The 26249-nt window shown below is 35.2% G+C and overlaps 1 protein-coding gene across 1 annotated transcript in view; it reads left to right on the top strand.

Annotated features, from left to right (window-relative positions):
• The first annotated feature begins 12005 nt into the window (after positions 1-12005).
• The window catches only part of LOC117161646 (uncharacterized), a 111402-nt gene continuing 97158 nt past the window's right edge, over positions 12006-26249 (top strand). Inside the window, exon 1 of the mRNA XM_033343348.2 lies at positions 12006-12090. Within this exon, the coding sequence (XP_033199239.2) occupies positions 12006-12090 (85 nt within the window). The remainder of the gene's footprint in view (positions 12091-26249) is intronic.

Genomic DNA, 26249 nt, shown 5'->3' with positions numbered 1-26249 from the left:
CCCTGTATATTCCTTAGGACTATTTTTTACGGATCTATACAACTTTCGAAGTTTGATTATTTTTGCATTGTTTGTGAAATTGTGTATTGCTTGTGTATTGTTTGTTTTATTATCGAAATGTGTTGCGATAATATTAACAATTCTTATTCTATCGTATACTTCTTTTCGTGTGATATGTTAATGCGTTATGCGAATTTTTTTTTTTTTTATTTATTTATTAAAATTACAATCAATTCTCGCGTTGAGAATTTTCTGTAATTTTTCCGACGTGGCGCAGTGACATGGCTTATTATTTATAATAAGTTAATACTTATTATAGATAAGTATAAGTTATGCGTATTTGAAGGAATCTTCTTTGTCCGAACACTACGATTCAAACGGTCTAAGGATAAAGAGTTCTTGGAACGTCAATTTTTCAAAATCAATCTTATCGTATCATAACGTTCTGCTATACACAATAAACAAGTAAGACTACGATAGTTAGAAATAAATTGACATCATATCGAAGAAAAGTAAGTGTCGATAGTTGGTTCAACGAGACGTGGGAGTAAACATAAACAAAACGTGACTGCTGCGACTGCAGCTGTGGCTATCATATTTTGTATACTATAGATACTTCTAAAGTATTTATTATTTCTTTTACCCGATACTGCAATTGGAAGACCAAAAGAAATCTTGCGTCACTGAAAAATTTAGATGAATCACCGTGCATAATCCTGAACTGATAAAATCCTTACAGCCCATTTGTGCAGACAGAGGATAGAGAACCGAGAAGTATCTGGACCACTTAACAACACACTTTCCCGCCATTAAACGAAAGCCAATCTTAGGAACAACGATAGATTACAGTCGCCAAATTACCCCGCTTTATTTAAAGAACGAATTATCCGATTGAATCGATTTCTTCGATATAATACGAATCGTAACCACAGCTGCGAGGTTGTCGAATGGGGTAATTGATCCGAAAGAAACTGAGATTCGATATTGAATTAACTTTTTTCTTTCACTGTTTGTGAATAGTAACACCCCAGTTTCGAAACTCTTTCAGTTAGTTCGAATCGGAAACTTCGCCATAACGAAATTATCGTTAAATTTCACTGAAACACTGATTAAAAAGATTGTTGATTTTTGTGATTTGTTTTTGTGTATTAAATGATAGTTTAATTTAGTTACTGTAATAGTTATTTCAAGTAATTAGTCCCAGTTTTCTGGAATTTGGTTTATGTCTTTGGTTTACAAAAATTAGTCATACATTTTCTGTGAAAATTTCTGAAAAAAATATATTTATTGAAAAGCTAAATTTCGAATAATTTTTACACTGTTAAATGTTATTATGTTATAAAACACGAATTAAATTAAACTTTATTTTTCCTGACTTAAATCCAATCAATTTGTGTTTCGTACTTTTATCATACAATATGATGAACATAGTAGCTTAAATATATTTGTAATATTAAATTATGTGCAATATTGAAAAGTTTATAAAATTTGTAAACCAAATACTATTTCAAAACCGCTAGGCTGAAGTAAAATTGTTTATAAACGTAAATAAGATGTCAAAATCTCAAGTCTTATCTTTGTGCTAAGATGAAGTTTTGATAAAACCAAGAAATAAATACAATCTTGAGCAAATTGGGATTGATTATTTACATAATTTAACATACGAGAGAATTTTATATTAACAGTTCCGAATTACATAGAGGAAAGAGTGGTAATATGGTCTCTGTTATGCCTCGAAGTTTAATATACGCCGTCGTGTTCCTAACCGTCTTCTTTGGTACTACAGTGTCAGACGGATCGTCTTACATGACTGGCGAGATATATACATTGTAGCGATAAGCGCATAGTTGTCGTCAAGCAGCGAATTCTAAAAAACATCGATTCGCCTTCGGTCTGTTATTTTACCTACACAAACAAGGTGGCATACGTGATCATAGGCGCGAACGTTCGCTAGACCCGAGCGTGGTGGGGGGGTCATTTCTAAGAGAAGACAAAGAAAAAACTCGAAGGGCACTGAATGTCATACGAGGAGTCAAATGGAATGCATCGAGAGATTCAGAGAAATAAAATCAAGGTCGCTTAGTCAAACGAATACGTCGAGAAATACTGTAAAGTTGAGTCGAATTATAATAATAAACTAGTTGTATCATCGTAAAATCATTTGTAACGTGTTAATTAATTTAATTTTAAATATTGTTCAAAATAGAAGCTTATATTAACCCTGTTAATTCAGTGCTATAATCATTTGAACCACCTCTGTTATCCAAATTGAAACAGGAGAACGACTGATTTGCGGCTTCGACTATCAAAATTTTTTTTTTATTTATTTATTAAAATTACAATCAATTCTCGCGTTAAGAATTTTCAGTAATTTTTCTGGCGTGGCGCAGTGACATGGCTGATTATTTATAATAAGTTAATACTTATTATAGATAAGTATAATTTATAAGAAAGTATTGTAAATAAGTAAATATTACTTAACTTAGATAACTAAGACTATCAAAATTGTAGCGAGAATTTACGTCTCTCGCTGACGCGTTCCCTCGCGATCGCGTCTCTCCGCGGACGGTCGTAACAGTCTCAGAGTCTTATATTTCTACCTAAACTCTGGTTCATAATTTAAACTGTTTCAAATTGTTGCGTAAAATTTTCTTAAATTAATAAGCTCATCTGTGATGAAAGGTGAAAGTAAAAGAAAAAGAATAAAGTCAGTTTTGGAACTTGTACAAAAGTGACAGTAATATGGCCCTCTAACAAAAATCATAAAAGCATTTTTTAGTAATATTTTGAGATGGAAAGTAAATAAATAAAGCGAATTCTTCTGTTTATATACAAAAGTCACACACGTATTCTTCTTTCCTTCGCACTTTTGCATTCACTCACTATGTTATGCCGCCTTACGACCTGTTTTCCATTTCCCCTTTTTAGGTCGTAGAAATACAGAGTGGTTGGTAACTGGTGGTACAAGCGGAAAGGGGGTGATTCTAAGCGAAAAAAGAAGTCGAAAATATAGGATAAACATTTTGTTTTTAATTTTTGCATCGAGACAGCGATCTACAGTGAGATCCGTTATAACGAGACGTGATAAAGTGCACGCGTACCGAGCGAAAATTCAAAGTCGATTTTCTCGAAAACAAAGCCTCAAACGAAAAATTTTTATTCTATATTTTCGACTTCTTTTTTCGCGTAGAATCACCCCCTTTCCGCTTGTACCACCAGTTACCAACCACCCTGTATAACTTTCTTGATCTCGGAGAAAAATTTATCCGAGGCATGTCTGTATTATAATGATCTGATTACAATATAAATAAAAAATGAAATAGCACTATAATATTTCAACAGACATAGTTTCGGGAACTTCAACTATATTTTGGAAAATATCAAAGATTCAGTGATCGCACTTGTGTATATCGATTCTACGTACCTTTCGCAAATATATTCCAACACACGACGCTTCAACTCACTCAATTTGCAAGAAATATTCCTTTTTCAGGATGACGAAAAACGGAATGTTTTTCAAGTTATATTATTTATGCTTCTCATTAGCGAAAATAATATAATAGAAATCTGTTTCTCTACATACGAATGTAGTAGATGCAACAAATGACGTGTTTGTTTTTTAATATAGAGAATCACAAGGGGCCATATTACCACCCCTTCCTTTACTAATTGAAATAGTTCAAAGCTAATTATTTATCGTTATATATAATAGAAGAAAATAATTAACTCCATTATATTATAGCAGAAAAAAATGTGTAATTAATTTCATATTTTATCTCCATTCTCCTATGTCAAAAACATAATTAAATGGTTATGGTCCTATACCAACAGCTACCCAATACTCTATCTTAGCATCAATACGAAACTTGCCGATCTCCAAATTATAACGAGTATTCTATATGTATACTACAACCCTTTGGAGCGTGATCATGTAACTGAATAATTTCCATCAGTCAGCTGGCCTCGACTTCCCCAGAGAATTACGATTAACCGTAGTATCGAGTCGATGTTGGTAACTCTATCAGAGAAGTTCTTGGTGAATCATCTTAACTAACACCTCGATAGAAATGTCAAGTTTCATATAACTCGACATACGTTCGTGGAGATCATAATCGAGAGAAGACATCAGTTAAGATTCGTGGATGCAATTCACGATGATTTTAACTAGGATGCAAAGAAACTTCTTTCAAGATTCCTATAGGTACGGCCGTGGAATGTGTTGGACAGTTTTGTGATAAAATACTTGCACGTTCCTCTGACTTGGAATGGATGCTCGTGGTATGCTTTAATTTACTAACTTGGCGACGTAAGTTAGCCTTCTGCGAGTTTCTAAGTTTAGTCTGGCCATGAAACGAGAAAATTATTCTATTATATGTTTCTATGCTGGTAATAATATCTTGAAAAAGTTTCATATTTCATTAAATATATTATCGTAACGTGTGAATTATAGGGAGGTGAAGTTCAATTGGAGAATTTTGATGGTTTATTGGAAACTCGCTATAATTACATTTAAATATTATTCAATTACCATTAATCCATTTGCAAGAGTTTGAAATGATAAAAGAGAAATTCACAAATATTAGTGCAATCAGAAGTTGAAATAGCAAATAGGTATGTTATTAAATACAGTGGATTATATTACAGATAATAATATTATGAAAACGATTCATTAAGAGAAGTACATTACAGTGTATACATTACAGCTCATTAGAAAACAAACATTTCACTGATGATCATATCTTTGTCAAAAATCTGTAAGAACTATATAGAGATAAAATCTCTGATATGTATTATCATCTTAAATTTACATAAATACGTTTCCGTGAAAAACTTACAGGAACAGTGTACATTTGTATCAAACAGAGTTTGGAGTTCTTTCGATGGAGTTCGAATATTTTGTCCCGCGAGAGCGAATAGAGAAAGGTTGTTTGCAGTATTGCTCTCGTGAACATCACGAAAAGTAGCAATTGCAGCGAAATTCGCGGTGGAAATTGCGAAACTGGAAGCTCTTTGATAGGGTTTCGTCCAAGGAATAAAAGTATCTGTTGCAATGCGAAAAAGTAATTTTTCAGATCATGCTGGTTGTAGTTCCGCGATGAACTTTTAGATCGTTTGGTAACCATTCCGAAAGAATACTCTTTAAAGTTTCTTAAATATTAAAAAGGCTATGATAATTTATAGATAACTCTACATATTTTCAACAAAATTCACGAAATATCGTTTTTAGGCTATTATGAGAAGATATTGGTAGAAATTAGTTCATTTTTACCTTCGTTGCATATGTTGTATGTATATATTGTATATATATATATATATATATGTATATGCATAGTACAGCACATTTACAACTTTACAACTTTACATTCGTACCACTAAAGAAAGTACTCGAATTTAAGTTTAATTTGTGCTTGTATTTTAACTTATTAATATTATTGTACGATGTTGGAATCTACAATTATAAAGAGACATTACATATAAAATATCTAAGTTTTCTCACATATATTAGTATAATGTTAAACTTAGAAACTAAATAGATATTAATTAATAAAGTAAAAAATTGTAAACTGTACATAAAAACTTTGATGTTGAGAAGGACGAAATGGTTTTACAAGTAATCTAGATTGTTTTCTTTCGCTTAGGATTAAGTATACAATCGAGATCGAAATTCGAGTACTTGTATTCCAGACCGCAGAGCAGAAAAATAACTTGGTCCCCATTGAAAGAGTAGCAGATCAAACAACTTTAAGAGAATGCCTTTCAGGGACTGTTCACGATTTAAATTAGAAAGCAGCCTCCGTTTTGACGCAGCTGAGAAAACAAACCGACCACTCCTATCTTCAGTGTTCATCCTCAAACTTGTTAAAACAATTCGAAATCTCGAGCGGGTTTTCGTCGAGAAAAAACGTATAAACTTGCGAAATTTTTGTTCAACTTTTCTAATAACATCAGAGTCGGAATACTCATCACGCTTTGATGATTAATAAGTCACGTAACAAAAGCAATATTTTTGACGACCGAACTGGACCTGGTGATCAAGATGGGCAAGCGATTTTAACAACATAATAACAATATTAACGAATTTATCGATAGACTTCAATAAAATTCTGTGATGTATGAGCCTTTCAAAGATCAAACTTGTCAACTCCACTTTTTTCTATCAAGTCTTCAATTTTATTATTCAGCTATATAATTAACATTGGACATCTTAAAAAACAAAGAACTATTTTCATAGATTTATTTATTATAGGAAGACAGCTTGATTCCTTTGTAAACACAAATGTAAATGTTAAGAAATAGTTCTTGTACTTGGCATTTTAATCTGCAATTCAAGTTACAGAGCTGGTCAACATGACTTCTAAGGTACTCATACTTATTGTTTAGTATCCATCAACAGAATTGAACAATGTAAATTGTTTGAAAAGAAAGTTGGAACAAAGCGTTGCATGAACGCAACATTAGCCCTTAATGGATTAATGCACGCTTCCTTCCAGACATCAAACTTAACCATCCCAGTATTCGACCAAGCTTAGTTATGAAGTTAGCCTAAACTTTCGGCAACCTCTTATACAAAGTCCACGAAATATCCTGGCGAAACACACCGATTAATTCTCCATCAACGTTCTTAGAATCAAGACACGAAGCTCCGAAAACTAACTGGATTCTTTCAGCCTGATTGCCTCGATCGGTCAAATTAAGTAAATCAATTTGTACATGTCGCGGGACGTGTCCACAACACGTCTGATCACCTTCTCTTCAAATTGCAACGCGATTTGGAAAGCAGTCAGAGAGTGGGACAGACACGTCTGCGAGGGACACCGCAATGCCACAGACGCTCGTGACAAATCTCATGGCTGACTTGCAATTGTAATGTTTAATCAGACGTGTAATTATGTCTACGGTCGATGTTGCCAACCACTCTCCAGACCAGAGACGAATGAAATTTCCCTCGCATTCAGCCAAGTCGAATATTCGCGAGTACGTGATTACGCGATTTACTACGGTCCGCACACGCTGTTTCCGGCTCTTTCGCGCGGCCCCCTCACTTCCGGTCCTGCCTTTTCCCCTACGCCCTCTCTTCGAGTAACGAACGTTCGCCAACTCACCCCCGAAATGCTTTTGAACGAGACAGTTGTTTAAGAATTTAATTGGTGAGTGCATGTGGTTGTTGAACTTTGATATTTTCCTTCCTGAGAAGTGTTTTGAAGAATTTTTTTAGGTTTCTCTGTAAAGTTTCAAAGTTTCTTTAACGACTGTTTAATGCTATTCAAGATATTTTCTATGGCTTTCTAACGCGTTTGTACGCGCCCGAACATCCGCAGGTTCGTAAAAGGGTTGAAGGAGGAAAGGAGGTATAACCCAGAAAAGTTATCACAATGTGGACTGTATTGGTTTTTTGGATGCGTGACTATTAACACTTTGACGCCAAGGTGGTCATTGGTGTCCGAAGTGCTTGAACTTCATACAATTGTAAAAATTGAATGAAAATTGACAGTTAGGGCATTTTGGATATAACCGATAAATAGAAAATACTTTGAAATAAGAAGTGTCCCATTGAACAATTAAACATTTTTACTAGAACATCAATAAAAAGAAAAACGAGAACAAATCTTGCATCTAACGGTGCACTGTGTTTGCATCCATATCTTTGAGGGGTAATCCACGAATATTATTATAAACACACCTTAGAAAATAATCGTAAATGCTGTTTTATAATCATATAATTGAAGTTAGAAGTGTGAACACACCTTACTATTATATATAGAATGAGCAAATACTGTTTACCAGTATCTTGTACACGCTTCAACAATATATTGTGAACGTTTTGCTTATGACGAAATAACGAATGCGAATGTTGAAATAAACGAAGCGTTGTTATAATATGTCGCTATCAATTGTTACCAAGGCGCCACGGTAGTCACCCGTGACCACCAATAAGATAAACGGTCCATTGGGGAAAAATGTTGTCTTACATCATCAATTTATTATTATTTTGTCATTGTATGCTTTGAATAATAAAAATACTCCCGTGGCGTTCTGAGCGAAACATGTGATTTTGGCGTGGCAGACAAAGTGTTAAGGTACTGTCCCTTCTGGATATAATCCAAAATATCAACTGCTATGTCGTGTCCGGTGGTCAGACCACGACCTTCGGTTTTCGTAAACTGACAGACGACTGATTTTTCGTATCTGATCGTAGACCGCGCCAAAGTCCCCCAAAAGACCCATAGTCTCTCCTTTGCCTCACTATTGACTGCTCAAAATAGGGGTGAAGGGTAAAAATTTGCTTCTTTTACAGAGTGGTTTATAACACCGTCTGCGCTTCAAGGTTTTTCGGATCTAGACACCTTTTCGGGCCCGATCGACAGTATCATAAACTCTTACGAATGCAATGTTTCTGAACAGCGTTTTTATTAGTCGTTAGTCTTTCACGAAATTATTTATTATTTTATTGCGGAAAATATTAAATAGTTGAGGAATGTACTATACAAATAGTTGACTATTTAAATATTTTAGGTTTCTTTTCATACTTTCGATAAATATCTTTGAACTATATACGTTTTCAAAATGGTTTCAAATGCGATCAATATGCAAAATCATAATAGTCGTGTCTCACTACAGCACTAATGAAGTTTCATTATATTTTGTATAACGTACGTAATATGTTCATAACAAGTTTTACAAGTATTCAAGTGCTTTCGTGAATCTCTGAATATTACATTCTTCGATTTTGAACTTTATCAATATAATCATTACAATCATGTCTCATTGAAGTGCTAATGGAATTTCGAAAGTTTTCGTGTCACACATACAATTTTCCATTCATTGCCAGGCAAATCTAGAGCGTCTTGCCCTGGGCGGCAAGATTTTATTTTAAAGAAGACATGGAATTTCACACAATCTATACATTATTATAAAAATATTATTATACATAAAATATTATTATATAAAATTTCCGTTCATCCTTTCTAATAATTTCTAACTAAGACTTATTCCGTGACCAATTGCGATCGATCTAAACTTGTTCTTTTCCTTTTTGTTTTATTATTTAATTTGTACTTTACAATTTGTCCAGCTGGACATTTGGTAAATTTTTCTTACTTAATTGCTAAATAACATATGAATGGTTACCCCCAATGGAATACCATCGTCGAGTGCTCTAAACCTGCAGCGCAAAATACGACATATGTCATAATCTGAAGTCTCGTCGTATATCAATATGTCGGAGATGAAAGGAAAACCGGAGCCTTCCCTTTGCAATTTTGGGAAAGTCTTCTAGTGCTTTAGCCTAGATTTTATCATAGCTGTAATTAAGCAATTGTTGTCATTTGTAATTGTTCGATATTTGTGATAGCGAAAGTGGGTTAGAGGTGACAACTGGTCGCCGAACGTAGCCACGATCACGGGATAAACGTTTTGCCTGACGAAGATGTGGATCGGTTGTATAGTTCTCCCTAGAAATCACATAGAATTGTACTTTGGAGATGTCGATATAATGGGACACACATTGTATTAGGAATCAAACTCCAGACAGAAACTGCCTAGCAACGGCGTTTGGATCTTTCTCGATGCTTCCAAAGAGTATACAACAAACTCTTGGCAGAAACTGCCTAGCAACGGCGATTGGAACCTTCTCGATGCCTGCAGCGAGCATATAACAAACAAATGCAGTCGTACAGCGAAAAAGATTTTCATCAGATATTCATTCGTGTGATCGCCTTGGAAAGTGATACATCGAGCAATTTACCGAGTGTCTCAGCAATCGTATTTTCTTGTGTTTAAAATTATTCTACGCATAGTAAAGAGTTATCCCGTTGATCGTGGATTCGTTTGAACCCAGGAACATTGTTAATAGCGTTAATTAAATTCATTATTCGTAAAACCTATTAATCGTTAATCTCATTATTCGTTAAATTTATTATTCGTAAAACATATTATTCGTTCCTCTTATTATTCGTTAAACTTATTATTCTTTAATCTAATCATTAGTTAAACTTATCGTTTGTTAATCTTATTATTCATTAAACTCAATATTCATAATATTTTGTAAAATCTTGTATATTCGCGTAAATATGATCTCTGTTTCATAAAACGATGGCTAATTCAAACGAAGAATCATTACGCGCCTTAAATTCTAATGTTAACCCGACAAATATATATGCTTACTACGAGATATCTCGTGGTTGGTAGTGAATGGGCTAAATATTTTCGAAAAGTACTGTACGAAGATCTTTCCCGTGTATTTAGAATTTATGTGGCACACTCATCATGTTAATAACGTTACAAGTGTACGCACAGCGTATTAGCTGGCGGTTCAAACATTATTGCGTAGATAGCATCGTTCATAAAATCCCGTGGGATCCCGTACAGTTGAAATTTTCGAGATATATACGATTTTCTTGTCAATGTCACCTATTCTGGTCGCAACTATCGCGTCCGCCCGCAAATTTTCCATCGAAACATACGTGTTCAAATTCGCTAACAAGTCGACACCGAATGGTAGACCGTAATTTTGATACATCGATGAAAATGATAGGTGAAATTTATCTGGCTAGGACATGTACCACTACTCATCCGAATTTGTAGAGTAGCTGGATTTAATCGTTGAGATATTAGTGTGATATGGGAGATATCGAGTGGTTTTTGAATTTTCGGTTCTGTTAGTGCATGTTGAAGTGACGTGATGGGTTATAATCGTGGCTTTTACGGTGGACGTTCATCTCAAATAGAGTAAATGTTTCGTAATATATACATCAGGAAATTTTGTGAAATAATAAGAATTATTACTATCAATGTGATATCTGGGTCATTTGCAATGAATACTAATGTATGAATATTATAATTTTATGTAAAGTTTGATTTAATTTGATATAGATATATAAAATGAGTTTCATGGTACATACAGAATTTCGTAATACGCAAAGTGTAGCGGAATTTTAATAGTAATTCGTATTATTGTAGTTTCAAATTCATTCGTTTTAAATATGATGCGCATTATAGCTGAAAATGAAATTTGATGTAGAACAGAATAAAGTAAATGTTTCAGAGCATTGAATGTAACAATAATATAACAATCTACGTTTCAAAAACCATTTTTAATATATATATGGGTATATCATGGTTAAACATATAACTTGATGCAGAATAAAAAAAAAGTTTCATGATATATCACAAAATCCTAAAAAATGATAAGAATTATACAGTACGATAAAATATTAAAAATCGTTTAATTTATTATCCATACATTATGAAATTTATTTTAACGTATAATAAATCTAGTTAACATTTTAGAAGCACTTTCTGAGTACTATGAAGGATCGGAATTCAACAACAAATGTCAATTGTTTGAAAATACACTACATTGGCTCGGTTCCCATTCGATAGAAAGTTTAAAAATCTCCATTTGTGAAAGTTTCTCTTAATTAAACGTTGACTGAGACGCGCCTTGACAGCGGAATTTTATTAACATTCTGGTCCGTGTAAGGAGAGACTAACTCTTCGTAATTAAGATGAGGGTACGATTTCAAACGAGGAATAAAAATATCAATAGAGAGCACTTTATATTTTCAAAGCATATTTTTTATGAAATTTAATGAATAATCGATAAATTTACTGGTCGAACCTCTGGGCGTTCTTTACAATAATTTATTAACTAATGATATAAATCCGTCACAATAATAATATTAGGTTGTCCGAAAAGTGTCTTTCTTTTACAGACGCGTCTTTTACAACGATGCATCTTTATACAAACATGAAACCTAATCTGTCGAACGTTGTGATCTTTATTTTGATAGAATAATATAATTCGATAAAATACTATAAAACGGGAAATGTTGTGCATCCATTATTTCCTTATAAAACGTAAAAAACTTTTCGGACGACCTAGTAATATTCTTTAATATTTTAACGTCAAATAATTGTAATCTATAAAAATTTATTTTTGCGCAGAACGAAGATGAACGAAATGGAGCAGATCCCTGAAGGCTGAGAGCGAGCGGATCCTCGATATGACCGGCTGGAGAATGCGGCCGACCGCATCGGCGCTCGGCGTCGTCGCCATTGTCTCCATCATGATCACTGCCATGCCGTCTGGTAAACATTCTACTGTGTTTTATAATATCGTTTTATTTGTACACAACAAAAGATATAGATATTTTTTCTTGGAACATGTGAAATCTTTATTATATATATTACATATAGATTTATTGAATCTTTTCTATTCCTCTAAATAATTGTTTCAATTCGGTGACTATCAATTTAGAACTAGGAGTCAGTAGATTTCCAAACGTTTGTAGTTGAACACCACATTAGAAACAAGGATTCTGCAACGTGTTTCCTTTATATTTTTAATATCACACTGATGAATCGAAATACTTGTTAGAGTTAGAAGTTTGCTCCGTGCGATAATTTAAACAATTTCTCCTGACCCTGCTTATTGCACAATATATACCGTTTAGCACCTAATTTCGGCCTATTCAGAGACGCGATTCTAAGTGTGTTCCTTGAATGAGATGGACTGAATTGGAGCATAATGAAACTCAGCTATTTGGTGAATTTTACTGACTAATGAATTTTCTGAACTACGTGAGCTTGGTAGTACATTCTCGGCTTTTGACATCGATTCTGAACTACAATTTTCTTCCTGGTTTACCTCTTCCAAGAGTCATCCTCCTGATCGAGAGTCTTCAAGATTGTTGTTTAGCGTGCCTCCATAAAAACTATGGCGGAAGAGAGTTGTGCGTTTCGTCCTGGGACTACCGGTGGACTCGTCAGTAAGGCTATGCCCGGTAGTCCCTGCCTTAGACGTAGAGGGAGTCTCGCTAGGTGCGGTATTTGTATCAATCGCTCGTATATTCGACCGCTAGCGAGTTAGACAGACAGACTCGTCGTCGTAGCCCTCTAGTGTTGGCGGTTGGTACCCGCGGATCGCCCGGGAGGTGTTGCGCCGCGTTGATGCCTCGACCTGTCAGCGTCCTGTTGATACCGATCCGCCACAAAACAAAGACTAATTAGCATCTCCGTGAAACTTCGTGATCCTTTCCCATCCGCAGGAATCATGAAAGGTGGCCTCTTAGATAGATGACTATGTCAAAAGTAGACAAAAAGAAAAATAGTGAGAAATGACCGTTTGGAATCCTTAATTTATGACACGGTTGTATGTAGTAGGAATTCAAATGATCTTCTAGGCGTGGAGTTTTTTTTTATTATTTAATTTGCACTTTACAATTTGTCCAGCTGGACATTTCGTAAACTTTTCTAGCTTAACATTTTACCGACCAATAGCTTATTAATCGGCTTTTTGTCGCCGACAATCTTTCTCATTATTTGAGCAGTAATTTGTTATTTAGTACTAAGGTACCTTGCTCAGTTGCGTTGCTTTGTAAGCTCCCACAGCTTTATACCAATTTGAAAAACTTGCCGTTCGCGATGAACGAAAAGAATGGTATTGGAGAGTCTAAATCGAAACAGAGCCGGTGCCAGGGAGAATCTGCGCCCGTGTCACGGTGACCGTGGGAATGCAGCGAAAGGATAATTATATCTCACATACCTTAGCCATCAAAACAGTAACTAAGCAGTAACGGAATCCCTATGTGCCCGGCATCCAGCGATAACCCCTCCACAGGAACCAAACCCTTGATACAAAAATACCTCCCAAGTCAGTACTCGACATTCTATTCTGTTCTGTTAAAACATTCTGTATCGTTACTCTGTCAGTTTCTAATAAAATTTGTAATAACGATCATAATTGAAGTGCGAATATCTCACCTTACGTGCGGAACGTGAAATACCCCGAATCGACGTGACACCCGAGTTGCTAAGCTGTTGAACCGCTAGCGGTTAGCAAAGTGTTAATTGCCGAATAACATGTGGATGGCTACCCCTAGCAGGATACCATCTTCGAGTTTGACTATTTTATTTCTTTAGTGAGGTCAGCGGGGTGTTTTCTTTTTAGTCTTCTTTCTATGACAGTTTTGCTCGCTTCAGCAGTCAGCTGGTTTGGATGTTTGCCGCTCTTTCCTTCTATTTTTCTGCGTACCTACCGATTTCTTTTTTGATCGTTGGTATTTTTAAGTCTTTGCGTATGTTCTTGTTTCCAACACCATGGGACGTTGACTATTGTTCCCAATATCTTCGATTGTAGCTACTCTAGTTTATTTATCTGGCTCATTGCTGCTGTCTCCCATCACTATGGGAATACCACTGTATTCCGTATGTCCAAATTGGTTTTATTATCGTTTTGTGGATTTTTAGTTTATTTTCTATGCTGAGTTTAGAGTTTCGACTAGTTAGCCAGTGCATCTAGGCGTGAAGTGTCCCCTTCATGCAATCGCCCAGGTACTCTAAACGAAATACCACAGCGGTGATATAAACCGTAGTAGCGATGATCGCTAACAATACTTTTGCTTCAAATATTAATAATTTTAAAGAGTCGGTGCCTTCCTTTGACACCCCAATTATCATTTTACAAACAGGATATCGTCCTATAATCTATAATTTTTCTTAAATATTCCATCAATATACATATACAGGGTGGTTGGTAACTGGTGGTACAAGCGGAAAGGGGGTGATTCTACGCGAAAAAAGAAGTCGAAAATATAGAATACAAATTTTTCGTCTGAGGCTTTGTTTTCGAGAAAATCGACTTTGAATTTTCGTTCGGTACGCGTGCACTTTATCACGTCTCGTTATAACGGATCTCACTGTAGATCGTTGTCTCGATGAAAAAATTAAAAAGAAATATTTTTATTCTATATTTTTGACTTCTTTTTTCGCGTAGAATCACCTCCTTTCCGCTTGTACCACCAGTTACCAACCACCCTGTATAACAACACTAAGTACAACAATAGGTACTCGATTCATTTGCATCTTTCAACAGAATGGAATTGACGTGATAGTGTAATTTTACCATCGTATCACTGAATAGACTCTTCTATCGGTTTTTGTCGGTGACGCGCAAAGTCCGACGAATTTTCGCGACGAACGCGATTATTTACTCCGGTCACATGTATCGCTGCGTAAGCGATTCTGTTCGGCCGGCCGATAAATGCTTTGACCGTTCACCGTGCTCCATCGATCGAGTGAAAAAAACACATAACACGAGAAGAGATCACAGTTCGTCGCTTTTTATGACACTGCCCACCGCGTCGGCCGGAAATAATCTGTGAAATTCGTTTACGCGCAAACAACTGACCTACCAAAGATTAATCACGTCCATCATCGAAGATAAAACATCGTACCGGTATTTTGTGACCGAGTTACAAATATTAGTCTTGTGATTTATGTCGAAAAGCAATTAAGTTCCTGTTACCCCTTAGCATTAAATAGCAATCGTCTTATTTCTAAATAAGAAGATTCCGATATTATTATTATTATATTAATTATCCACCAAAAATGTTTGAAATTATATTCAATTTAAGTTAGATATAGTACATTCAAAATAGTGTAATATCGTAAAGTAATTTAAATTAGGGTCGGTTGAAATTAGAAAAAAACCCTGTACGTCGTCCTTCTGTGGTTCCTTTACATTTAAGAGCGCCTATGTGATTAAAGTCACCTAGTTCTTACAGAGATATGAGAAAAACAACAAACAACGTTAGAGCAGAAGGACGGTTTCGTGTTTCAAGGAGGGACGACCGAGAGGTCACATTATGCGAGTCGAAAAGAGATTGTGTTGCGAGAGTCAGAGTTGATCGAGACATCGAAGAGTAGAGTTGAGAGAATCGATCGAGTTGTCAGTTGTTAGAGTTGATAGAGAGAGAGAGAGAGAGTTAGATTCGTTGTGACGAGAGTTGCCAAATAACTGTAAATTTATTTGATATAGATACGGGTATCGCATTTAGTTTCAGTTAAACAAACATCGTTTTCTGTCCAATTTATATTTGCATATTTAATTCATTATTAATAAATTGTAAGTAATCGGGAAAAAATTTATATCTTAATTTCCACGATACTACAATAGAATATATTAAATTTATGATTCTATTAATTAAACCATTCTTTAAAGATGTATAAAACAGGGACAAGTACAAATTGGAAATACTATTTATCGTGAAGTGAAATACTATTTCACTTTGGACACTTTGGAGAAACACGGCGGATAATCGGTGTTTTCATCCGTAGATAAAAGCAAGAATAAATGAAATGAAAGAATTCAATGAATTTTTCACAGTGTTGGACATTCTATGTAACCTTAGCTAATTAATTTAACAATGCCACCTTGTATACTTAATATACAGTAGGGAACAAAAAACAATGTAAATGGTAAATTTAAGCGAAGAACGCGATAATTTTACAGAACAAAAATATTCTGCAAGAACAATGAACAGATACAATATACAGTCCAGATATCACTAAATAGTACAAAATATCTAGATCTAAAGTTACTAAAATTATATTTATCAATAACAGTATCAGCTTCGAACATTTTCTGTCCACCACCCTATAGCTAATTTTTGGACTTCTCTTTGATGAGAAGTTTCCTGAGTCCTTTCATCTTACTTCCAACTTTACTCCCAACTTCAATTCGGAAAAACACTTCCCAATACGCTAGTGTTTTTCGACTGAGCTAACTTCTCAGTGCTTGAACGAGTCTACGATTCTGCAAAATGTTCTCCGCTCATTTCCGTAGCTACGATCGCTCTTCAACGATTTCCTCTCCGCAACTTCCGATTAGCCTGACGTGTAATCGCGCTGTCTCTGCTTCTCGCGCGAGCTAAGCTCGCCTTGCGGATCCATAACGTCGCGGTAAACATTTTCCTTCAATATCCGCAATATCCGCAGTGTAATGAAAGAGGCTTGCGCGAAAAGAAAGAAGAGGAATCGGTCTGATAACGAGGGAAAAAATTTTGGTTGCGAACAAACGAGAGTGGCAAAAATAATCCGCGAATTTCGCCGGCGAGCACGAGCTGCAAATCGCGAAAAATTATGATCGATGTGCACTGTTCCGCAATTAAGCGAAGTTACGTGACTGATCGCCCTTTCTTCGGCCAGCAATTACGGCAAATTAGTACAACTTTTTCGCACGTCCTTCGCTTCTTTCGTCCGTCTTTTTTTCCACTCCATAACATGCCATTTTGTATAGGAATTATAACCCTAGCACGCGGTCTAAATGATTTTTACAATTGGTTCTTCGATATGGAACCTAAATAAATATTTGTTTTACACTCCAAATATTATAGCGACCACTTTACTTTGGATATTTTGTGCAATTTTGTATATTATATGTCGGAGATGAAAGAACGTCGGGATTTCCCGTCTGGAATGTTGGGAAAAAACCCAATACTCTAGTCCAGACTTTTACTATAGCTACACTTAAGTAATAAAAATAAGAAATAGTTTTAATGTTCCAATCTGACTTTATGACGATGGGTTCGGGCTCGAAGTGACGTAGCGGGTCACTGGACGTAGTCACGATCACGGGAGAGACGTGTACCTGACAGAGGTATGGAATGATTATATGGCTCTCCTTAAAAGCAAAGATTGACCCGAGAGATGGTGACAGAAATATATAAGGGCAGTTTCATTTGGATTACGGGTTAGTTAGTTAGTTAGTTAGTCGTTGGGCGAATTGCTGATTGAGTTATCGAGAGAGTTATCCGAATCGTGTATTACGTTGGCACTCATCATCCCGTGGACCGTGGATTCGTTATCGAACCTGAATTCGTTGTCACCATCATCTCGACCATCCTATCACCGCTATTACTCATGGCCTCTTGTAGTGTCCACATTTGTACCAATAAACATTAGCTACATCCGCGATGGTAAATTGAGTAAAGGTTCATCGAACGCCCCCAAAATTCCAACCTTAATCCAACATATATTTATTCTTGGTGTATTTGCATATTTAAATTTCCAAGTAAATGCATCAACATCCTGTCTAATGATGACAAAAATTTCAAGTTACCTTACAAACAGTATTTATTTATTAATAGACTACAGATTATAATACATTTATGGAAAATTTATAAGTGAGACAATACATATGATATGTTTTTTTTTATTTATTTGTTAAAATTACAATCAATTCTCGCGTTGAGAATTTTCAGTCATTTTTCTGGCGTGGCGCAGTGACATGGCTGATTATTTATAATAAGTTAAGACTTATTATAGATAAGTATAATTTATAAGTATTATAAATAAGTAAATATTACTTAATTTAGATAACTAATTGAATCTAGCGTTTAGGTCTAGCGGGTAATGTCTCTTCAGCCTGCGAATCTGGTCCGTCGTATCAAGTAGTCCAGTGATTAGGGGGTTTCGGTGTTTGTTGACTCTTTTGCTGTATCTGTCGCTATATTTTGCTATTTCCTCTTTGACTGTGGGTATCTTGAGGTCGCGATGTATTGTTTCGTTGGTAACGTACCAAGGTGCGTCTATTAAGGATCTTAGCGTTTTCGATTGGAAGCGTTGAAGTATTTCAATGTTGGAGTTACTTGCTGTTCCCCATAGTTGGATTCCGTAGGTCCAGACAGGGCATATGATATGTAAAAATAGAAAAAATATTCGAAGTATAGTACCGGTGATAATATTTGCTAGATGAAGTAAATCTTTATTTAATTCCATTTCTCTAGTTATATTCATAAAAATATGATTTTTCACAGTATCTAACCATTAGTTTGTTGGACGTTGTATTATGAAATTTGGTATTACAATTGTGATTAGTTGGAAACAGCACATATCGACCTATCAGATGAAGATCCAGTTTAGACAGTAACTCTGAAAAACAAAAAGCTGGTACTCTCTTTGATCTTCCATGAAACATCGCCGAAAAGAGAGTGTAGCGTCGTAAATGTCCCCGTTTCTTTAAAAATCGTGCCAACATTCCTCCAATCTTTATTCTCTCCCTTGCAATAGTAACAAAAATCTCCATGATACTACTTTGTATGATTTTACACAATGGTATTCAAGTTTCTTTTTCTTCTTTCACTGTCTTTGAATTTCTACTACTTTCAGACATATTCGAAAAATATTGGAACTGAATCCTTTTACAGATAAATTTTAAGACACGAAGAAGTATTATTTTCTTATGTAAGCATACACTTCAAAATATCTTGCAAATTAATATGCAACCATCTGACCTAACAATAAGATTTAAGATATTTCTTCCTTCTCCTACCTTTCTTCAACATAGTTGGTTGTGGGCCGAAAATAATGGATAATCATAAACGCATACCTAAAAGCTTAAAGCTTTTGATAATTTTTCTAAGAACCTAAATTAGTTATCAAAATTATTAGGGCATCCCATAAGTTCGTGCCGACTTTTGTGTATACATTTCATGTGTCGATTTATAAACATACGGCGATAAGGACCAATGCACTTGAGCTTAGCTGATCGAGAACAGGCTAGAGCAGATTTTCGTGGGTATAAGATCGTAATATAGTGAACACAGTGACTTCTAACAGTAAAAAATCACGAGTGAAATGCGTATCCATTTTCGACATCTCATGTTATATGAATTTCGGAAAGGAAGTTCTGTAACAATTGCCACGAAAAACATATGTGCTGTTTACGGAGAAAATGCGCTTTCATCTCGCACCTGTAGGAAGTGGTTCCAACGTTTTAGAGCTGGGAATTTCTGTTTAGAAGACGAGGAACGCTCCGGGCGTCCTCCTCAGACAGACAAAGATAAAATTCGGGATCTTGTTGGAAAATCACGAAGTTTGACAGTTCAAGAGATGTCAAATGTTCTGAGAACACCTAAGACAACGATTCGTAGGTGTTTAAAAAAAATAACATATATAACCGCTCGAAAAACGGCACGAACTTATGGGATGACCTAATAGATAATTTGTTGAAAATGGCAACGTTAGTTCGCGCTCGCCATCCATATGCAAATGCGCTAGTTACAATAAATAGTAACTAGAAGATAGTTCTAGATACAATCGATAGGTTTAAGATGTTCTTTTGTTTTTATCCCTAGTTCATGTTAGAAAGTGCAAAGAAGGTTTTCGGCTCAGAACGATGTGATAGATTTATCCAAAGAATAAAATAATAGCTTTTTGTGATCCTACCTCTGAATACAGAAATAACAATATAATTTATTTTCAAAATTTTTACCGCTTTACCTGGATTTTTTGGAAAATTCTTCCAATTTTAGGTTATGTTACTTTCCAAACCCCCTCTTTTTCTCTCGATCAAACAACGGAACTTCTTTCATAGAAAGATAAATTAACATTTTCACGTTCGGTGACACCAACGCGTTGTCAACTGCAGGCCAAATGTTAGTGTCTGCTGATACCACGTTGGTGTCACGCGCAACTCAACTCTTTACGCAAAGTTTATCATCTTGAAATTTTTTACCAGAAAACACCAGCAACTTGTTAAAGTTACTAGCATATTTATGTGGATGGCAAAGTGTTAATGTACTGCATAAATAGATCAATGTACAAATTAATAGTCACGAAATCAAAACTTAATTATTGACACGAGATTGGAAATTTCATGAAGTTGTGTTTCTGATTTCCATTTTTAATGGCAAATTTTTAGTTTTACAAATAAATTCGTTTATTCAACATCGTTTTCCCTGATAAAAATAAATAAATAAAAGTAGGAAACACCATCCAATGGAACGCATTAAAATGAAGTTTCCAGAGTGTGATGATATTTTTTCAACGGAAGGGAGAACACGCTAGACCGCGAGGAAAAGAAATTAGATGGTAGCATTGTTACCACGGGCGACAGCCGTCTGGAATTTTTCCGGCCGCCATGGCGGCTATTTCGTTCCGGAAGGGCATTCCAGCGAGAACGTTTCGTGAATGCCGGCCACGGAAGAATGCGACGAAATTTTAATCCGCGTTATAATTCCTACGGTAAATGGCGTGAGTTTCGCGCCAACGTATGGAAAGAATGCGCAACAAGACGAACTACTTCCTCTAGAACTTCCGGTAATTCTCCTCAGGCGGCACTCAAGCGAAAGTTGAAGAACGTTGGAATTAATTGTTGCAGAAGAATAAAGTATAAACTATAGAATTTCGATTAAGGATAAAGTAGATGTTCGTTAGAAATCACGCGTGCTTATTCATTCTGGATTTCTGAAAAATTTAGTTTTAAATTTTTCTTAAAATAAGATGACGTTTTAAGGAGAAGAATCTAGACGAAGAAAATGGAAGGTCGAATGTATGTTAAGTAATCAGGATTTTTGAATTTAAGATTCATATGATAGCGCAACGTTAACGACTACCTATATAATGTAGTTGTTGAGCCAGAAAATTGTCAGACGTCCCGTACAAATTTAACTTCGCTCATAAAATTTGAGTTCTTCAATCTCGTTTAATATATTTTATCGTAATGCGACTGGAATAAATTTATTCTTCTTTCGATCCGCAGGCTAAAAAGATATTACCCTCTAGATTTAAACATTAGATTCAGCTAGAAATCAAACATACGATAATCACTTATTATTCACGTTATAGTACCACGCCAGAATAATTTACTTATAATTCTCAATGAGAATTGATTGCAAACTACTTCCAAATAAAAAAAAAATTCTTCTTTCGTCCCGAAATATATATGTCGGAGATGAAAGGAAAACCGGAGCCTTCCCTTTGCAATTTTGAGGAAGCCTTCTAATGCTTTAGCCTAGATTTTATCATAACTGTAATTAAGCAATTGTCATTTGTAATTGTTTGATATTTGTGAAAGCGAAAGTGGGTTCGAGGTGACAACTGGTCGCCGAACGTAGCCACGGTCACGGGATAAACGTTTTGCCTGACGAAGGTGTGGATCGGTTGTATAGTTCTCCCTAGAAATCACATAGAATTGTACTTTAGAGATGTCGATATAATGGGACACACGTTGTATTAGGAATCAATCTCCAGACAGAAACTGCCTAGTAACGGCGTTTGGATCTTTCTCGATGTTTCCAAAGAGTATACAACAAACTTTTGACAGAAATTGCCTAGCAACAACGATTGGAACCTTCTCGATGTCTCCAGCGAGCATATAACAAACAAATGCAGTCGTATAGCGAAAAAGATTTTCATCAGTTATTTATTCGTGTGATCGCCTTGGAAAGTGATACATCGAGCAATTTACCGAGTGTCTCAGCAATCGTATTTTTGTGTTTAAAATTATTCTACGCATAGTAAAGAGTTATCCCGTTGACCGTGGATTCGTTTGAACCCCGGAACATTGTTAATAGCGTAAATTAAATTCATTATTCGTAAAACCTATCAATCGTTAATCTCATTATTCGTTAAATTCATTATTCGTAAGACATATTATTCGTTCCTCTTATTGTTCGTTAAACTTATTATTCTTTAATCTAATTATTAATTAAACTTATCGTTTGTTAATCTTATCATTTATTAAACTCATTATTCATAATATTTTGTAAAATCTTGTTTATTCGCGTAAATATATTCTCTGCTTTGTAAAACAATGGCTAATTCAAACGAAGAATCATTACGCGCCTTAAATCCTAATGATAACCCGACATATACATGTGAGGTTCAATTCTAAGATAATTCAGGGATCGATTCTGAAAATCGAGTTTATTGTGAAAATACATAAATGAAATACAGGAGTAAACAACAATTAATAATTAACAACAATTAATAACAGTAATAATTAAATAAACAACAACCAATTAATAACAGTAAACAATAAATAGCAAGTTCTGTGCAATGTCTACCCGAAAATCGAGAATCGATTTTCAACGTCCTGAGCTACCGATCTTTTTCCGTCAATCTTCAACGTTTTAAATAATTACTCTTTCTTCTGTGATCTTGTCTATCTCCGATGTTGATCTCTGTCCGTCCGTTTGGGAAATGCGTGTCTCTCAAAATGGCTCTCCGGAAAACAAAGAAAGCCGCTCTGTCCGTAAAACAAAAGAAGTCGTGCTGTCCGTAAAACAGAGAAAGTCCCCTTGTTTATCCGCATTTGAACTCTTGGAGAGTTTACATACATGCTGTTCTCATTATCATCAACCTAATTGTTAACTTATTATTAATAACTAATAACTTTTCTTATAGATAGTAATTATATATAAAAATGAAAGAAAAAGATAGGAGAGAAATATAAAATATTCAAATCTGAATATTCACTATAATCTATTACAGTATAAGTTGTTAAATAAGGCTACGTAAAATCCATTAGCAAGAACACATTTCTCAGCGCTAATTAATCCAGTATTACTACTTTGCGCACATAATATATCGCTCTATATCCTTATCTACATATTAAGTCCCTGACACTCAAATGTATACATCAAATCCCTCATCCACATGTATTTTACGTTAAATCCGAGTATCACAGGTGTATCATAATTTTCATTAATCTCATATCACACATAGTTGAATAAGAACAGAAGACATAGCAGAGAGACGTACAAAATGGAAGTTTGAGAAGAGTAAATCGTTGGTACGTGCTCGTGTAAAGGTTGGAAGAAAGGAGTCGATACGCCAACTACCTGGCATAACCATGGAAAAAGAGGCTTGGGTCGAGTTCTCGCTCGCGAGATATTCGTTTCGACGTGAAATTACAAATGACGCGTATCTCACTTGAAAGTCTCGTGGAAAGTATAGAGTGTGTGCAGCGGAGCCGCCCGAGGGCTACGATATTCTCTCTTCTCCTTGTTATCCGCGCTCGAGTCACGCGCTGTAGGGAGACAGAGTTACATATTCATAGAACGCAAGAACCGGGTCGTTTTAGTGAGATGATGAAACGTCATTTTTCGATAAGTACTAAAAGATGCGCGAATGCGATTATTTAACCTATTTAGGTTGCCCGAAAAGTACCTTTCTTTCGCAAACGTAATTTTTTTACAACAGTGTACCTTCATACAAACGTGAAACCAAATCTGTGAAATGTCGCGGTGTTTATCTCAACAGAACAAAATGGATCGTACGCAATTCGACAAAATAATATAAAACAAAAACGTTGTGCGTCTGTTACTTCTTCATAAAACGAACGAAACTTTTCGGACAACCTAATATAACAACTAGCATTTCCGACAAGCCTGTTCATTCTGCAAGTAATTACAGAAGTAAAAGAAGATCCAGAAATCTTGGCTTCAAGGAAACTCTAAACTCTGATCGCAAGGGACATTTTGTTCTGGAAAATCGTGGTTGTCGGAAATTTTCCACCGACGAATATGAAATTTCGATGGCGACGATACGTTTCTTCCTGAGAATCCATAGTTTTTTTTTTATTATTTATTAAAATTACAATCAATTCTCGCGTTGAGAATTTTCAGTAATTTTTCTGGCGTGACGCAGTGACATGGCTGATTATTTATAATAAGTTAATACTTATTATAGATAAGTATAATTTATAAGTAAGTATTATAAATAAGTAAATATTACTTAATTTAGATAACTAATTGAATCTAGCGTTTAGGTCTAGCGGGTAGTGTCTCTCTTCAGCCTGCGAATCTGGTCCGTCGTATCAAGTAGTCCAGTGATTAGGGGGTTTCGGTGTTTGTTGACTCTTGCTATATTTGTCGCTATGATCCATAGTTTTGGGAATTTTTTAATTGATAAATACAGAAGGGACATGTTTTTCAACATCTGATTCAGAGAACTCATGAATTCTGGGAATTTTCGATCGATGGACATCGAAAAGAAAATTTAGGACCTTACAGTTTTTTGGAAAGTCTTTTATTGATGAATATGGAAACTTTGATACTGGTAGAGTTTTGTAGAGAATATACTATATTTCAATCATATTTCCCAAGTGAAGAATATAGAATGAAACATTTTGTTCTGGAAATTGGTAGTTTACAGGGAATTTTTCAACCTATGGAAGGTTTGATATTTCTATATTTTTGTTGCATACAGAATAGTCGATATTTGTAGAGTTCTTTGGAGAATATAGTACATTACATACCCGTTTTCAAACAGAGAGCAAATTTTTATCGCAATGAAACTTTTCGATCGGAGAATTCGTGGTTTTTGGTCATTTTTCGATCGATGAGTAAAAAAGGTTTAATATTTACATAGCTTCGTTGAAATAAAATGATGCAAAGGTATTGGTTTTTTAAAAATACGAAAAACTATCTTTGAGTATACCTTGTTTTATTTACAAAAATTATCAGTAAAGAAAATAATTATCATAAGGCAATATGAAAAATATCGTCTTGTAATTTTCTAACTAACTTTGTAAGATTCTAACTCTGGAAAACACCGAAGTGATAATTTGAGAAACACATTTTATTTATGTTACTTTGCTAACAAGGATAGGTGAATCTTTTAATAATTCGATTCTTCTAGATACTTGAGGTGGTTTAGTAGGACGTGTAGGGTGCCAAAGAAATACTCTACATTTTTTTTAACAATATATTTATTAACAATTCTCGGTCACAACTCAACTCTTCTCTTGATCCATTTCGTTTCTTTTTTGTCGCCTCTCAATATCCCCACTAGGCACGTGTTCGTAACCGTCTTCTTTTTTTCTTTACTTGGCAGAATTTTACAGTCAATTCTCATTGAGAATTATGAGTAAATTTTTCTGGCGTGGTACTATATCGTGTATAGTAGATGATCATCGTATGTTTGATTCTAGCTGAATCTAATGTTTAAATCAAAAGGGTAATGTCCTTTTAGTCTGCGGATCTGATCCGTCGTGTCAAGTAATTGAGTAATTAGTGGGTTTTGGTGGTTGTTAACTCTTATGTTATATTTGTTACACAGCACCCAAAAAGCAGACTACCGAAGCGTCCTGTTTTGCGACCAAGTTTTCAGGACAGAAAAAATAAAAAAAAAAGAACAAAATCATGTAAAAGCTCCGCTCCCCAGCGGCTTAAACCCAAAAATTGTATTAAACACAAAAAATGTAAAGCGCCGACACATAATATAGTATGGCTACGTTGTACCGCCGCGGTACACATCACATCATTACCAAAATTCACAGTTTATTGTGAATACTAAAATGTATTTAAAATTGTATCTTGGGTTAAATAAACATCATTAAAAAAAAACTGAATTAACACACATAAATCACAATTCACTCCAACAACTTTACATAAAACCTAGTTACACTGATGCGTTAAGTACGCGACTGGTCTAAGGGTAGAAACTCGGTAAAAAGATGTCGACCATTCTAAGGATAGAGAATAAGTGAAGTTTAGTGACAATGTTGTGGCGGAGGAAAGCTAGGATTGGGTGTGTCTAAGACCACAAGATGAGCTGATTTGTTAAGGACAATTTTGGCTAGGAAAGTGAGGGCGATAGACATTGCTTTCGATTGAATCATAGGAATGTTGGTGGACTAGGAAGGGTCTCAGCCGCCCTCGAGAGAAAATTGCTAACGG

This window comes from Bombus vancouverensis, chromosome 7 (genome assembly GCF_051014615.1).
Source record: "Bombus vancouverensis nearcticus chromosome 7, iyBomVanc1_principal, whole genome shotgun sequence".
Classification (NCBI taxonomy): Eukaryota; Metazoa; Arthropoda; class Insecta; order Hymenoptera; family Apidae; genus Bombus; species Bombus vancouverensis.
Note: the sequence above shows the minus strand (reverse complement) of the source record. Positions and strands in the feature narration are given on the sequence as shown.